This window comes from Petromyzon marinus, chromosome 21, assembly GCF_048934315.1.
Source record: "Petromyzon marinus isolate PM22_M1 ecotype Great Lakes invasive population chromosome 21, UKy_Petmar_22M1.pri1.0, whole genome shotgun sequence".
NCBI classification, from domain to species: domain Eukaryota; kingdom Metazoa; phylum Chordata; class Hyperoartia; order Petromyzontiformes; family Petromyzontidae; genus Petromyzon; species Petromyzon marinus.
Window position 1 is genome coordinate 7,160,003 of NC_133687.1, and position 17,905 is coordinate 7,177,907.

The 17,905-nt window shown below is 51.2% G+C and overlaps 1 protein-coding gene across 2 annotated transcripts; it reads right to left on the reverse strand.

Annotated features, from left to right (window-relative positions):
- Nucleotides 1-6,175: 6,175 nt before the first annotated feature.
- Nucleotides 6,176-16,992, reverse strand: LOC116944448 (uncharacterized). Of its 2 annotated transcripts, none has more exons than XM_076068486.1 (4): nt 16,867-16,992; nt 11,031-11,149; nt 10,389-10,470; nt 6,176-7,305 (listed from the first exon to the last, which is right to left on the reverse strand). In XM_076068486.1, the coding sequence occupies exons 1-4, from the start codon at nt 16,906-16,908 to the stop codon at nt 6,349-6,351; spliced, it is 1,200 nt and encodes a 399-aa protein (XP_075924601.1). In that variant the 5' UTR covers nt 16,909-16,992; the 3' UTR covers nt 6,176-6,348. The 2 variants fall into 2 exon arrangements, with proteins under 2 accessions (XP_075924601.1, XP_032813958.2); XM_032958067.2 differs by having other exon boundaries at nt 16,861-16,991.
- Between the last annotated feature and the right edge of the window lie 913 nt (nt 16,993-17,905).

Consider the following 17,905-nt stretch of genomic DNA (forward strand, 5'->3'; position numbering starts at 1 on the left):
TTCCAACCAATCGCGTGCTTCCTCCACACCCCACAGCCACCCTCCCACCCCAACAAAAGACAAAGACAAAGCTCCCCCGTATAGCCTCTTACAGGCTGTTGTAGGGGCAAGTGCTGTTGGCGAGTAGCAGTACCCTTTGAAGGTCGGCACGGGCACACGTTGGGGAGGGCACGGGGGTTTGGGGTCGGGGGGAGGGCAGCAACCACGCCCGGCCGCCTTTGTCTCCCTTCAGTGGCGATGTTTTTTTTAACACACCACCACTGTGGCCCCAGGCACTCGCTTGAGGCTGAGTCGACCTAGGGGTGGGTTTGATCGTTGGTGGCCGCAACGCGCTAACCACTTCCGCCACCGCTCCCTCCGACGGTGAGAGGTCAGCTGGGGGGAGGGGGGAGGAGGGGGGGAAGGGAGGGGGGGGTTGGTGGCTGTGACGTCACCGCGCGCGTGACGGCCTTCGTCATCGCGAGCGCGTGACTGCCGGGCGGAGCACGTGGTCGCCACTGAACACGTGGGGCACGTCTCTTTACATTTGCCAGAGCGCATGCGAGCGGATTCGCTCCTGAGCCCCACAACTTTGCCAGTCCGTCTTGACTAAGCTATTCAGTAATTGGTTGTCACAATGACTATGGTTTTTTTAAAAAAATTCTCATGTACTTATGTGTATGTCCCAGACAGTCCGGTGGCGATATGTTAACTGCTTCGCCTGTTAGGGGCCGTCCATAAATGACGTCACGCGATTTTGGAAGATTTTTGACCCCCCCCCACCTCGTCACACGGCGTCACAAAAAGTCAGACCCCCCCTCAAATATGACGTCACAAAGCTCTGCCCCCCCCCCCAAAAAATAAAAAAATCCTTCAAATCGCTTTAAACTATCGTCATTGTAGTGCGTATTTACTGTGGCGCTGCACTCTGATGTTGTAGGAGAAAACATTAAAAAGTCTAATTAAGTAGAACGTGTTGTCTATATTTATTTAAAGTTGCGCATTTTGATGTGACGTCACATTTCTCACCCCCCCCCCTCGTCACACATCGTCACAAATGTCTGACCCCCTCCCCCCCAGGTGCGTGACGTCATTTATGGACAGCCCCTGATGCAGGAGGCCGTGGGTTCGATCCCGACCCTGACACCTGCTGCTGTATATTTGGAGTTTGCGGTGTCTTATTCTTTGTTTTTTTTCGGTAAATTTACGTAGAAATAATAAAATAACATAATAGTGTACACTAGTACACTATAGTGTACTAGTGTACACTATTATGTTATTTACACTATAGTGTACTACACTATAGTGTACTACACTATAGTGTACTAGTGTACACTATTGTGTACGTAGAAATAACAAAATAACATAATAGTGTACACTATTATGTTATTTTAGTGTACACTATTATGTTATTTTATTATTTCTACGTGACTTTACCAAAAAAAACAAAGAATAATTCCTGCAGTCACGAAAGCTCCAAATTCAAGTTTGCGGTGTCTCTCTCTCCGCGTGGTAGCGTGAATTTTTTTCCTCCAGCTCCTCCGGGGTTTTCTCTCCACATTTAGAAACACGCGTTTACATCATTGTGGCTGATATAAATGTCCACGTGATAAGCCCACTTCGTTGAGCTATCGTTTGTGGTATCCAGGTCGCTTCTGAAAAAGAGCTTCTGTGTCAAGCTCAGTGGGACTTTACCTGGTAAAAAAATATATAGTTTCATTACGGTTCAATCAGATTTTAGAAAATACTGCACTCATGAACTCAAATTACAGCGATGATACACTACCCCCCTGCGCCTGACGCCGCTTTGTCTGCCTTAGCCACGAGAATGAAAAATTGTCGCTGTTGCTCTACATCACGGGTAGGGGAACGGCCGGCCCGCGGGCCGTGTGAGGCCCACGAAATCATTTGGGTCTCTGGCCCTGCCAAGGCAACCCGCAGGCGGGACTCGAAATTCAACAAATTTAGGTGAGCAAACCTGGAATTAAGCAGTTGCGAGTAGCAAGCAACATCGTCAATAGCCGGCTAACATTATCAATACTAGCTAACATCATCAACACCAGCTAACATCATCAATACTAGCTAACATCATCAATACCAGCTAACATCATCAATACCAGCTAACATCGTCAATACCAGCTAACATCGTCAATACCAGCTAACATCATCAATACCAGCTAACATCATCAATACCAGCTAACATCATCAATACCAGCTAACATCGTCAATACCAGCTAACATCGCCAATACCAGCTAACATCATCAATACCAGCTAACATCATCAATACAAGCTAACATCGTCAATAGCCAGCTAACATCGTCAATACCAGCTAACATCATCAATACCAGCTAACATCATCAATACCAGCTAACATCGTCAATACCAGCTAACATCATCAATACCAGCTAACATCGTCAATACCAGCTAACATCATCAACACCAGCTAACATCATCAATACCAGCTAACATCATCAATACCAGCTAACATCATCAATAGCCGGCTAACATCGTCAATACCAGCTAACATCATCAATACCAACTAACATCGTCAATACCAGCTAACATCATCAATACCAGCTAACATCATCAACACCAGCTAACATCATCAATACAAGCTAACATCGTCAATAGCCAGCTAACATCATCAATACCAGCTAACATCATCAATACCAGCTAACATCGTCAATACCAGCTAACATCGTCAATACCAGCTAACATCATCAATACCAGCTAACAACATCAATACCAGCTAACATCGTCAATACCAGCTAACATCATCAATACTAGCTAACATCGTCAATACCAGCTAACATCGTCAATACCAGCTAACATCATCAATAGCCGGCTAACATCGTCAATACCAGCTAACATCATCAATACTAGCTAACATCATCAATACCAGCTAACATCATCAATACCAGCTAACATCGTCAATACCAGCTAACATCATCAATACCAGCTAACATCATCAATACAAGCTAACATCATCAATACCAGCTAACATCATCAATACTAGCTAACATCGTCAATACCAGCTAACATCATCAATACCAGCTAACATCATCAATACCAGCTAACAACGTCAATACCAGCTAACATCGTCAATACCAGCTAACATCATCAATACCAGCTAACATCATCAATACCAGCTAACATCGTCAATAGCCAGCTAACATCGTCAATACCAGCTAACATCATCAATACTAGCTAACATCATCAATACCAGCTAACATCATCAATACCAGCTAACATCATCAATACTAGCTAACATCAATACCAGCTAACATCGTCAATACCAGCTAACATCACCAATACCAGCTAACATCGTCAATACCAGCTAACATCATCAATACCAGCTAACATCATCAATACCAGCTAACATCATCAATACCAGCTAACATCGTCAATACCAGCTAACATCATCAATACCAGCTAACATCATCAATACCCGGCTAACATCATCAATAGCCGGCTAACATCATCAATACCAGCTAACATCATCAATACCAGCTAACATCATCAATACCGGCTAACATCCATCACACGCCTCGCCAAAGATAAGCAGTTCCAGCCCGTCGCATTAGGGAGGCGAGTTAATTAAATGTTTGACCGATTATAACAAGGCTAATTTGTAAGTTAATAATTTTGTATGGCACCGCGAATGACGTTTTATAAATATCCGAATGGCATATTGGCAGAAAAAAGGTTCCCCACCCCCTGCTCTTCATCAACATCAACCACACGAATCAAGACGAGCCCACTAAATGAGGTGGCGTGGGGGGTTATTTCGGGGTACCGGGTGGTGCAGATATCGTATGACCCCCGATTAATTGTCTACAATTTGATATTTTTTTATATAGTAGGATTTATTAAAATGTTAGCGGTCAGTTAATTGGGGGAAGGGAGGGGGGGTCACAGGTCATCTGGACCACCACCCCGTACAATCCTGTTTCGAGTTGAGTCGTCCAGGTGGCGGTGGAACGAGTGGCTCGAACTTGGAGGATTGCGAATTCAAACCCCTAGTTGAGGGGTTCACTCGACCCATCATCCCTGCCTCGGTGATGGTGGGGTCGATAAAACGTGTACCAATTTGCCGGGGGAAACGCAACGGTGAATGTCCTAGGGGCCGTCCATAAATGACGTCACGCGATTTTGGACGATTTTTGACCCCCTCGTCACACGGCGTCACAAAAAGTCAGACACCCCCTCAAATATGACGTCACAAAGCTCTGCCCCCCCCCCCCACAAAAAAACACGCTTCAAATCGCTTTAAACTATTGTCATTGTAGTGCGTATTTAATGTGGCGCTGCACTCTGATGTTGTAGGAGAAAACATTTATTAAAAAGTCTATTTAATTAAGTAGAACGTGTTGTCTATATTTATTTAAAGTTGCGCATTTTGATGTGACGTCACATTTCTCACCGCCCCCCCCCCTCGTCACACATCGTCACAAATGTCTGACCCCCCCCCCCCCAGGTGCGTGACGTCATTTATGGACGGCCCCAGCGTGCCATTAGCCCCACGCCATAGACTTCAGCCCGTTCTTCACACGAAATGTATATGGCATTGTATAACCTACTAAACTGCACGTGTTGTATATTTGAAAGTGTGTGTGTAGACGTGTCCGTTAGGTGTTTTATGTGAGGAGCGGTGGTGTAGCGGTTAGCGCTACGCTGCGCTACGAACCCGGCGACCTGAGTTCGATTCCCGCTCACGGCTAACGCCAGTGACGATTATCTGTACCGGTCCTGGGACTCCCTTAGGTCGACTCAGCCTCAAAACTAGTACCTAGCGCGGTGTGTAAACATCGCCACTGGGGAGACAAATGCGGCCGGGCGTGGTGCTAGCCACCCACCCCCGTCGTGTGCCGTGTCAACCTTCATAGTTGTTCGCTAACAGCACTTGCCCCAACAGTCTGTTCAGGCTATACGGGCGATATTTGTCCTTATGCGTGTGCTGCGTGTCACTCGACTCCCTGGATACCGTCAACTAACAAAGTTCCATCTCGAGGGATGATCCCGGTATAACGTTTTCATCAATAATGAATATCAAATAACATTACAGCATGCCTTAGTCTTTGGTTCTTTCGGTAAAGTCACGTAGGTAGAAAAAATAATAATAGATCACGACGTTTCGATCGCAACACAAGCAATCGTCATCAGGTGGGACAACCACAGCAAGAACAAACTGCTGAGCTTCAGCAGTTTCAGCAGTGTTCTCGCTGTGGTTGTCCCACCTGATGACGATTGCTTGCGTGTTGCGATCGAAACGTCGTGACTTTACCGAAAGAACCAAAGAGTACGGATTCCTGCTAGTCACGAAAGCTTCAAATCAAGATGAGCATGCCTTAGCTTTTGTTGACCGAAAGACAAAGGGCATTGGATTCAATGTAAAATGTGTGTGTATATTTGTTTTCCTTTCTTTGCACTGCAGTTTACCGCGTTGGCTTCTGGTGGGCTGGTGGAGTTCGTTGAACCCATGAAAGTGAGGACAAAACATTGATTCGATGCATACACATGTATATATCTCGTGAGCTAACTCGATTCTGTTCTGCACTATGTTTAACAACAGGGGTTGCGTTTTTTTTTTTGGTCTGTAACTCGCAAAAAATCGCATTTGTTTGAAAAAATAAGAATAGCTTTTACCCTTTCTGGCAATAAAAACAGGTGTCAAGATGTTCATGCACCAAATATAAACCTTTTGCAAGGAATCAAGTAGTGCATTAACCACACACGGTTCTTGTGGTGAACATGCAGACAAATATGCTCTGATAGTGATATATGGCATGGTCTTTGAAACTGATTGGCCGACACGAGAGACAGCCTTGTTCTTTATGGCCCAGTCTCGCTACCAGTGTCAGACCAGAGAACGCCAAAAGGCGAACAGTACCAGTACAATGCCACTATCAGGACTTTCATAGCTCGGTGTGAACAGCTACAAAATGGGACGTTTTTTGCCAGTATCAAAGTGTAACAAATATTTACCCTTTCTGGCAATAAAACAGGAGGTGTTAGGACGTTAACTCGGCATGCACTGTCAAAATCGTTAAGTTCGTAATGTACAGCCCTCTATTGTTATTTTGAACGCTTCAATTACCGATGATGCACGCATTTTCCCCGAGTTGCCGTGGAATTAAATTTAACAATAAACTGCGTTTAGAAAAGTCACAGAGACTGCAGAAGACTGCATTTAGCCACCGTTCCCAAATGTTTATTTGCAATTAAATCCAGCAATCACAAATCCTTGCCCCGTCGCGCTTGAAAATGCCATCTTGCGACTCCAACCATTCCTCCGCCCTCCGTAAGCGCGTACAATCGTCGCTCGCAACTCGAGCACCCGCACTTCTCCTGCGCTCACGCCTCGCTCTTTACACTGGCACCGGGCCCGAACACGCCACCGCCTTCCCAAAGCTCTTCACGTGGACGCAAGACACCGCGTGGCTGGAGATGAGCCACAGGTACGCGAGGCACAGCGTGAGCGTGACCAAGAAGCAAAGGCTGGCGACCGTGAGGCCGTTCGCGAAGTCGAAAGCGCCCAGGGACATCAGCAAGCGCACCGCGGCCCCGGTTGTTTGCCTGCCCCTGCTGACGATGGCGCGGATCGAGCGGCCGGCGCCTCCGGAGCAAAAACGCAGCGGTGCGCCGGTGCCTGACCGGCGCCCGGCGCTGGAATCCGCCGAGTCGCTCGAGGCGAGCTCGCCACAGGAATCGCTGTCGGTGGCGGAGCGCGTCGGCGGAGCGGCCCTCCGACGGCCAAACTGGGCCAACTCCTCTCGGTGGCCGATTTGGCCGCCGGTGCCGAGCGTCCGCGAGCAGGCGAGCTCGCGTGACACGCTCCACCGAGGCCGCCGCCGCCGCCGCTGCTGCTGCTGTCGAGACGCCCGTGAACCTTGGTGGGGGTGAACGTGGTGGCGGAGGCAGTGGAGGCGGTGGTGGCCGCGGCACGCCGATGCGCCGGTCGGCCGCGGACCGCCGGGAGTCGACTCGTTGGCCAGAACGGTGCCGGAGAACGCGAGGCCAACGTTGCAATCCAGTGAGCTGGCGCCGAGATCCTGACGCAGGAATTCTCGGGACTCGCTCTCGCCGTGGCTCGACTGCGACGGGATGACGTTCAGCTGGCTTTCCCTGAGGTCGGAGCCCAGCAAGCCAGAGCTGAGGTCCTGCGGCAGGAGGCCGTGGAAATCGCCGCAGGTGCCTTTGGGCAGCGAGAAGGCGGCGTGGCTGTGGCCGACTTGGATGTAGCAGCCGTCGCTGGTGCAGACCGACTCCGAGTCGGGGATCAAATACCGCCACTTGCACGGTTCCTCTTGCAGACGAGCGCCGGCCTGCGGCGACGGGGGCACGGGGTTAAACGTGCGCCGCACTGACACATCGAAGAGACACTCGCACGCTCAAGACGGAGAATAAAACACGAAGACGGTTAGCTCTAAAGCAGTGGTTCTTCTTCTTAACCTGGGGGTGCACGCCACCCCTGGGGGTGCGAGATGCCCTTTCTCGAGGGTGGCGAGACGCGGCCAGATTTTTTTTTTTAGAAGGCAAATCATCGAAAACACAAATTAAGCACGGGCGACGTAAGTTACAACTTACTTTGTTTCATGAAACCCCTATGTGTTTATTAACATTATACATGTTTTTTTTTACAAGTGAGAACCAAAACGGTGCTAGGCTGTGGTAAAGGTTGAGAACTACTGCTCTACACTATACCCTACTATACACTACACTATACACTACACCACTACTATACACTACGCTATACACTACACTACTACTATACACTACGCTATACACTACACTACTATACACTACACTATACACTACACCACTACTATACACTACACTATACTACTATACACTACACTATACACACTATACTACTATACACTACACTATACACTACACCACTACTATACAGTACGCTATACACTACACTACCATGCACTACACTATCATACACTGCACTATGCACTACACTACTGTACACGACACTATACACTACTAAACACGACATCACTATACACTACTATACACTACACTATAAACTACGCTATACACTACCCCAGTGGTTCTTCTTAACCTGGGGGTGCATCACGCCACCCCCTGGGGGTGCGAGATGCCCTTTCTGGGGGGGGGGGGGGTGGCGAGACACGGACAGATGTCTTCTTTTGAGAAGGTAAATCATCGAGAGCACAAAAATTACGCACGGGGGCAACGTAAGTTACAACTCGCTTTGTTTCAGCAAACCCCTACGTGTTTATTAACATTGTCGAAATGTTTGACGACCGAGAACCAAAAGGCTGCAGTAAAGGTTAAGAACCGCCGCTCTAAACAGCGAATTGTCCAAAGAGTGATGATTGTTTTTTTCCCTCCCCCCCCCCAAGTTATTTCGCACAGTTCAATTACTGATCAAGCACGCATTCCACCCCCCCCCCCCCCACATTACCGTGAAATGTCATTAGCCCATAACTAAGTTGGGAAACCGATACCATGATCCCCCCCACCCACCCGGCAGTGTACAGACTTAGAAACGTGCGTTTAAATTTTACTGTAATGTCCACACGACGATGAGCCACTCCGCCGCGCTATCGTTGGCGATGGCCGGGTCGCTTCTGGGGCCTCGCTTGGTGAAAATGAAATTAAGAAGTAAATCAATGGCTGGGCAACATTTTGCTGATTGCCGATTTCTTTATGGGGGGAAAAAAACCCCTAAATGTACTGGATACAGTGGCTATGGGTCACTGTTCACTGTATAAATTAACATAACAGGTCGGGTGCATTAAAAACTCTACAGAGTCTCTCTGCTTATGAACGAGTTAGGTTCCAAAGGTACTGTTCGTAAGTCCAAACGTGTTGTACGGCGTGTACATTAAACACGGGGAATGGCTTTAAAAGTTGTCTAATCTCCTGTAGATGTAGATGCCACTGGTTCTTCACGTTACGTAGGTGTAGATGCCACTGGTTCTTCACGTTCTGCAGCTGTAGATGCCACTGGTTCTTCACGTTCTGTAGATGTAGATGCCACTGGTTCTTCACGTTCTGTAGATGTAGATGCCACTGGTTCTTCACGTTCTGGAGATGTAGATGCCACTGGTTTTTCACGTTCTGCGGATGTAGATGGCACTGGTTCTTCACGTTCTGTAGATGTAGATGCCACTGGTTATTCACGTTCTGTACATGTAGATGCCACTGGTTCTTCACGTTCTGTAGATGTAGATGGCACCACCGCCGTCTATTGCGCGGCGGTTGAACTTACGACTCTCGGTACAAACAGGCAACTGGACATACGGGGACAGCTTCGTTCGTGTCTCTGAAAGTTCGTAAGTCGAGTGTCCGTAAGTAGAGGAGTCCCTGCAGTGCATTTTTTTTTCACTGTCACGGAGACAAAATGGAACACTTTCACGTTTCGCCTGACTGTGGGACGGTCCGTGCGTGCAACATCGCCAAAGGCAGCGACGCGGACAATGAACGACCGGACATACCGACGCACAAGGCTGGCATTCGTAACGGGCGCCCCCCCCCCCCCAAATCGCCCAATGCCCCATCGACTTCCCAGCAACTTGCGTCATTCCCAGGTGCCCGAGGGTAGAGGGAGCGCGACGATTTTGTGAACGCGACGGTGGTTTTGTTTTTTTTTGCTCTTCGCCATTTCGGTGAACCGGGTCGCGGTTAGCAAATGAGCGCTCGCACCGATCACCCTGAGTCTTCAAGAAGGTTAAAGAAAATAGAATTTAACTCGAGAAGACCGACCAAACTTACAAATGACGCATCAATCAGATTTGCTTACCTATTGGTGTGTGTGTGCGTGTGTTGTGGTAGCGTAAAAGTTAGCGCGCTGCGCTACGATCCCGGCCCACCCGAGTTTGATTCCCGCTCACGGCCAACACCGGTGATGGTTATCTGAACCGGTTTCCGGGCCTCCCCTAGGTCGACTCATCGTTAAATGAGTACCTGGTGCGGTTTGTAAACATCGCCACTAGGGGGACAAAGGCGGCCGGGCGTGGTGTTCACCACCCACCCCTCTCGTGTGCCATACCGGCCATCATAAGTGCTCACTAAAAGCGCTTGCCCCAACAGTCTGTTACAGGCTATACGGGGGATCTTTGCTTTTGGTGCGGTAGCATAGCGGTTGGCGTGCTGCCCTACGAAACCGGCGACCCGAGTTCGATTCCCGCTCACGGCCAACACCAGCGACGATTAAATTATCTGAACTGGTCTGGGGCCTCCCCTCGATCGACTCAGCCTCAAACGAGCACCTGGTGCGGTGTGTAAAAACATCGCCACCGGGGAGACAAAGGCGGCCGGGCGTGGTACTGGCAACCCACCCCCTGGTTTGCCGTTCCGGCCTTCATCGGTGCTGCTCGCCTGTTGTGGCTACGCACGGGCGATCTTTAACTTTGGTGCGAGTCCTTACCAGGTTTTCGGTATCGCGTGCACCCTTTGTGCCTCCTTCGTCCGATCCGGAAGAATCCCAGCCAGGGTACTCGTCATCCTCGCTGTGGAGGAGCGACGCGCCGCACGCGAGTGAGGAAGTTGCAATTTTGGCAAGACGGGAAACTAAAATGCGTTAGGATTTTAAAATAAATTGCGCCGGAACTGATTCGGTTACGTAAAGTACGCGTTCACCCTTGCCGGCCAGCGAAGAGCGTGACAGCAATAACCTCGACGTACAAAGGGGACGCGTTCTCGGAGCGTCGTTACGGATATTTTAGCTTCGCATGTTGAATAACTTCTAACGTTAGTACCCAGTCTTTCGTAATTCGCCATTTCACACCATAAACACACTTCGTAACTGACCATTCGTACTGCAAACAAAGACAATTTATAATGAAAACAATGTCGTGGTTTGTACCGCACAGTATTAAATGAAAAAATAAAATAAAAATAGTGAAGAAATATAATGTAGGACAACACATCGATTGATTTATTATTCACTCGTTCATTCCAGTGTATTAATTTACTGTTTGACTATATTTTATCGAATATATATGCACGCATATCTAGGTGTGACGGACGGGTCACTGAACCGACAAAAGGTTGTTAGCGTCCGTCATACCTGTGCACGTGCCCATGGCGGAGGTGGTGGTGCTGCTGCTTTGTAAGATCATTGCTGAGGTTCATCTGCATCGCCTGGTCGATGTCATGCTTCATCAGGTGGATGGTATTCTCCATCTCCTGCAGCGGTCACACGAAAGACAAAGATTCCCATATAGCCTTAACAGACTGTTGGGACAAGTGCTGTTAGCGAGCACCTATGAAGGCCGGCACGGCGCACGACGGGGAGATGGGTGGTCAGCAACACGCCCGGCCGCCTTTGTCTCTCCAGTGACGATGTTTACACGCCGCAACCAGGTAGTCATTTGAGTACCTAGGGAAGGCCCACGACCAGTTCAGATAATCGTCACTGTGCAATGAGCGGGAATCGAACTCGGGTCACCAGGTTTCGTAGTGCAGTGCGCTAACCGCTACACTGCCGCTCCCCACGCTCAGTGACACTCGCACTGACACACAAAGACAAAGACCACCCATATATAGCCTTAACAGACTGTTGGGGCAAGTGCTATTAGCGAGTAGCACCTAGCAAGGCTGGCATGGCACACGGCGGAGAGGTGGGTGACCAGCAACACGCTCGGCCGTCTTTGTCTCCCCAGTGGCGATGTTTACGCATCGCACCGGGTACTCATTCGAGGCTGAGTCGACTTAGGGGAGGTCCAGGACCGGTTCAGATAATCGTCACTGCTATTGACCGTGAGCGGGAATCGAACTCGGGTCGCCGGGTTCGCAGTGGCTACCGCCACTGCTCCCCACATTCAGTGACAATATACAATCACAAAGTGGCGGTGACGTCACCACGGTGCCAGGCTAAGTGCACTTTAAGGCCGCGTGAAGTGTCGAATGCCCGCTGGCAGGTCACGGGACAGACCCCAGGTGCCATCGGTTGACTGACTGAGATGACTGGCTGATGCACCACCTGTGCCCCCTACTGTGCGACACAAAGATAACGATTCCCGTATAGCCTTAGCAGACTATTGGGACAAGTGCTGTTAGCGAGCACCTATCAAGGCTGGAACGGCAAACGAGGGGGTGGGTGGCCAACACCATGCCGGACCACATTTGTCTCCCCAGTGGCGATGTTTACACATTACACCAGGTAAGCATTTGAGGCTGAGTCGACGTAGGGGAGGCCCACGACCGGTTCAGATAGTCGTCACTGGTGTTGTGCCGTGAGCGGGATTAGAACCCACGCTCAGTGACAAAGATAAAGACAAAGATCCCCCATATAGCCTTAACAGACTGTAGGGGCAAGTGCTGTTAGCGAGCACCTATGAAGGCCGGAACGGTACACAAGGGGGTGGGTGGCCAGCACCACGCCCGACCGCCTTTGTCTCCCCAGTGGCAATGTTTACACACCGCACCAGGTACTCATTTGAGGCTGAGTCGACCTAGGGGAGGCCCGGGTACCGGTTCAGATAATCGTCACTGGTGTTGGCCGTGAGCGGGAATCGAACCCGGGTCGCCAGGTTCATAGCGCAGCGCGCTAACGGATACACTATCGCTCCCCATAACGTGACACACACACTGACACACACACACTGACACACACACACTGACACACACACACTCAACTCGGTAACACACGCACAGAGCGACGTGTGGCGGTGACGCGTCCCGGCGGCAGCACGTTCGCCGCTTGTCGCAGAGAGGTTCGTGGTTCTAAATCCAGTGGCCGCCCTGGTTATCACTTAGCATGCAAATATCCGTAGTTATAATAGAGTTGGGTTTTTTTAGTTAGGTCGCGAAAATATATAAATGTGTCGTCGTTAAACCCGCCACCACCCGACACGGCCAACTAGTGAGGTTTAGTGTCACGTAAACAGAACGTGGCCCAATGCGTCACCGGTACAGCACGCCGCTTGTGCGTTGGGGGACGACGTTTCGCCTGTAATTGCCCCTAAGCTTCATCGGGCGACAGCCACATTGCCCGTGTCGGGTGGTTGGCGGGTTTAACGACACATTCACATGTTCGCGCGACCTAACCCAAAAAAAGAACCCGCTGTGCCACGGACGATATCGCTCGCGAAAAGCCTCCTGCTGCGTGTCAAACGAGCCGTGAGTTGGCATCAGGCGCCGCCCTCTTCGCCTCGCGGTGCTCGCTGAAGTTCGCCCCCCCGCCGCCCGACGTCGTTCGCACGAGCGCGCCGCTCTGCGTGTGCCCGGCAGCGCGAGCGTCCACGTTTGTTTGGGTTTGTTTTTTTTGCTCGCCGAATTCCGAAATTTGCAGCCACGACATCAATCGACCCGGCTTGGGATAATGCAGAGCGGCGGGCGACGCGACACGATGACGCGGGGCAGCGCCGAGAAGGAAACTGGCACCGCTTCGACACATTGCGTCGGATGGACAACAAGAGGGAAAATGTAAAGAGTCGTTGTCGTCGTTGTTGTTGTTGATCGGAAAAATGGAAGGAAGCGGAAAGAGAGGAAGGCCTCGCAGAGAACGGCTTGAGGACGACGACGACGACATGAGGAGATTCGTGAAAAATTAAAGTTAATGCCTCGGTGGGCTTTGACTGGTAGGATGGGGATGGTTTAGTTTTATTTGTACGTATAACAGTAGGTCTTAGCCTTTCTGGCAATAAAACAGCAGGTGTTCAGATGTCCAAACACCAAACATACACCTCCTGCGAGGAGTCACCTGCGGGGTCTGTCTGCACCCGTGGAACGCGACGACGACGACGATGATGGAACAGTAGCAACCATGGGCCCCCCCTACTTGGCAGACTAACGCCTCCCTGTCAACTCTCGCACCACGAGACTCACTAGTGCATCCTGGTGATGGCCTCTGAAGGTTCTCTCACTCGGTTGAACAAAACGCGACCGTTTAACACGCAGGCCTTCGCGACCAATATTGTCCACACGTGACACTCTGAACTCGACACTTTGAACGTGACGACACTATTGAACGTGACGCTTTGAGCGTGACACTTTGAACGTGACACTGAACGTGACACTTTGAACGTGACGCTTTGAGCGTGACACTTTGAACGTGACGCTTTGAGCGTGATGCTTTGAACGTGACGCTTTGAGCGTGACACCTTGAACGTGACACTAAACGTGACACTTTGAACGTGACGCGTTTAACGTGACACTGAACGTGACACTTTGCACGTGACACTTTGAGCGTGACGCTTTGAACGTGATACTGTGAACGTGACGCTTTGAACGTGATACTGTTAACGTGACACTTTGAACGTGACACTTTGAGCGTGACGCTTTGAACGTGACACTTTGAACGTGACAATTTGAACGTGACACTGAACGTGACACTTTGCACGTCACACTGAACGTGACACTTTGAACGCGACACTTTGAACGTGACACTTTGAACGTGACACTTTGAACGTGATGCTTTGAACGTGACACTGAACGTGACACTGAACGTGACACTTTGAACGTGACGACACTATTGAACGTGACGCTTTGAACGTGACACTTTGAACGTGACACTTTGAACGTGACGCTTTGAACGTGACACTTTGAACGTGACGCTTTGAACGTGACACTGAACGTGACACTTTGAACGTGACACTTTGAACGTGACGACACTATTGAACGTGACGCCTTGAACGTGACAATTTGAACGTGACGTTTTGAACGTGACAATTTGAACGTGGCACTGAACGTGACACTTTGAACGTGACACTTTGAACGTGACATTTCTGAACGTGACAATTTGAACGTGACAACTTGAACGTGACACTTTGAACGTGACACTTTGAGCGTGACACTTTGAACGCGACACTTTGAACGTGACATTTCTGAACGTGACACTTTTCACGTGACACTTTGAGCGTGACGCTTTGAACGTGATACTGTGAAAGCGACAACTCTCTGAACGCGACACTCCCAACTCGCGTGCACTCACCCTCGCCTTGAACTCGCCCGCCACTAACTCCCCCCGCTCGCCTTCACGCGGCTCGAAAAATTCAGCACCCAACGAGCCCCACGACTCTGCAAAGTGGCGTTGCAGCGAGACAGCCCCCCGAAGAATGCGGCAAGTCCACTCAGCTCCACGTCATCCTGTACCACATCACTCCATCTCTTCTCTAGCCTGTGCCGCGCCCGTTTAGCCCCCTCGATCCGGCCGAACAAAAGCTGTTTCGGCATGCGGTGGCTGGGCATGCGGGCTACATGATCCAGCCAACGCAGCCTTGCCCGCCAGAGGAGCTCACCGATGGGACCTTGCCCAGATCTTTCAAGGATTTGTGAGCTCCTCACACAATCCAGCCTGGTTCAACCCATGATGGATCGTAGGCAGGCCAGCCAAAATGTTTCTAACCTGCGAAGATGTTCCATTAGGGGGGTCCACGTTCCGCAAGCGTAGAGAAGGGAGGGAATGACCGTGGCCGAGAAGACCTGAAGCTTCGTGCGGAGCGACAGACCAGGTAGCTTCCACACAGCGTTACGCAACCGATGAAAAGATATTGCCGCTCGACTGATTCGGAGTGAGACCTCTGCTGTTAAACTGGAGTCGGTCATAAGCACACTGCCCAGGTATGGGAAACTCTCCACTCTCTCCACAACTGCCCCATCACCGATTGGGAGTTGTGGGGGTGGAGTGTCCGATGGTACAAAATACCCAGGCAGGTGCTTAGTTTTGGTGGTGCTGATGGTTAGGCCCCATCCCACACACCCACGCACCCTCACACACACACGCTGTCACACACACTCACACGCTCTCACACACACTCACACACTCTCACACACCCACACACACTCACACACCCTCACACACACACTCACACACTCTCACACACACACGCTCTCACACACACAACAACCGCCATTCGCCACGAAGTGGCGGTGACGTCACCACGACGCTTGTGCCAGGCTATGTGCACCCTGAGGCCACGTGAAGTGTCGAACGCCCGCTGGCAGGAGGTCACGGGGCAGACCCAGGTGGTGCCACGGGTCGACTGACTGAGATGACTGAGATGACTGGATGATGCACCACCTGTGCCCCCTACTGTACCACCACGGGCTAAACGGGGGCTCTGGACGGGTGCGAGGGGCTGGTAACCCCTCCACCTTCAATTAATTACCACGAATCTACGACTTAAACTTAAACATCACACACACACACCCTCACACACACTCACACACCCTCACACACCCTCACACACACACTCTCACACACACACTCAGAGTTGCAGTGCCGGAACAGCGCGACCGGCGAGCAACATAACAATAAGAGACATTTTCTTGATCGGATTTTGAAAATAAATTAAAAAAAACACATTACCAGAGAGCCGCAATGCACACCGCGGTCAGTGAATAGGAGAGACGGTGGTGGTGGTGGGTGGTGGTACTTGGTTGGTTGGTGGTGGTGGTTGGTGATGGTGGTCAGTTGGTGGTGGTCGGTTGTGATGGTTAGTGGTGGTGGTTGGTGATGGTGGTTGGTTGGTGGTGGTGGTTGGTGATGGTGGTTGGTGATGGTGGTTGGTGATGGTGGTTGGTGATGGTGGTTGGTTGTTATGGTTAGTGGTGGTGGTTGGTGATGGTGGTTGGTGATGGTGGTTGGTTGTGATGGTTAGTGGTGGTGGTTGGTGCTGGTGGTTGGTGATGGTTAGTGGTGGTGGTTGGTGATGGTGGTTGGTGGTGGTTGTTTGTGGTGATTGCTGGTGGTTGGTGGTGGTGGTGGTCGGTTGGTGGTGGTTGGTTGTGATGGTTAGTGGTGGTGGTTGGTGATGGTGGTTGGTGATGGTTAGTGGTGGTGGTTGGTGATGGTGGTTGGTGGTGGCGTTCATAAATCGTCGCTTCAAGGGCCCCCACCCCGGGGGTTGGGGCTGCGAAGCGGTACGCGGTGGGGGGTGGAGGAGGAGGCTCACCCGCACCCTGCCGGACAGCGAGCCCAGAAGAGGCCCTGCAGCCTCCATGTCAAGCCCTCACGCCTGGCGAGCCCCGTGACCACCAACGGTGGTGAGTGCCACGCCCACTCCGGCCCCCGTGACCACCAACGGCGGTGAGTGCCCCGCCCACTCGGCCACCGTGACCACCAACGGTCGTGAGTGCCCCGCCCACTCCGGCCACCGTGACCACCAACGGTCGTGAGTGCCCCGCCCACTCGGCCACCGTGACCACCAACGGTCGTGAGTACCCCGCCCACTCCGGCCCCCGTGACCACCAACGGCGGTGAGTGCCCCGCCCACTCGGCCACCGTGACCACCAACGGTCGTGAGTGCCCCGCCCACTCCGGCCACCGTGACCACCAACGGTGGTGAGTGCCCCGCCCACTCTGGCCCCCGTGACCTCCCACTCCGCCCGTGACCTCCCACTCGGCCCCGTGACCTCCCACTTCACCCCGTGACACACCCCACTCCGCAACTGGATGCACGTACGGTGAGTTCATGATTATAGAACAGTTCCATCACCATATCTCCCACCCTTTAAACCTCACTCAGCGATTGCCCTCAATGCCGATGTACTTGCCCCCGTCATAGAAACGCGGAATTGCCCATCGCCGTCTCCGCGCCGCGTCAATGCTCAGTCCCAGCAGTGCCGTTGCACGTCCACGACTTCAACTTGACCTCTGATGTCTGTGGCACGCGGTCACCAGCAGGTGGCAGTAGCGGCGCGGCGTCCCTGTTCAAGAATCAGAATCTTTATCCGGACTCCGCCTACTTGCAGGGGGAGGAAATCCGATGAGCCATGAAGCTCTTCGTTTCACAGATGGCCAGTAGGGGGGCACGGGGGGTGGGGTCAGCAAGTGACAGCAACAGCAGCAGCTAAGAAAAAAAACACGATGGGAGTGCCGAAAGTAGAGTAAAATGGTAAGCAAGTCACTAAGTATTAATAGATTAGTTTTTTTTTTATCAAGATTGTTCCAGGCAGCAACAACAAACAGCACCCACACCAACTTAACACCGCGAAGCA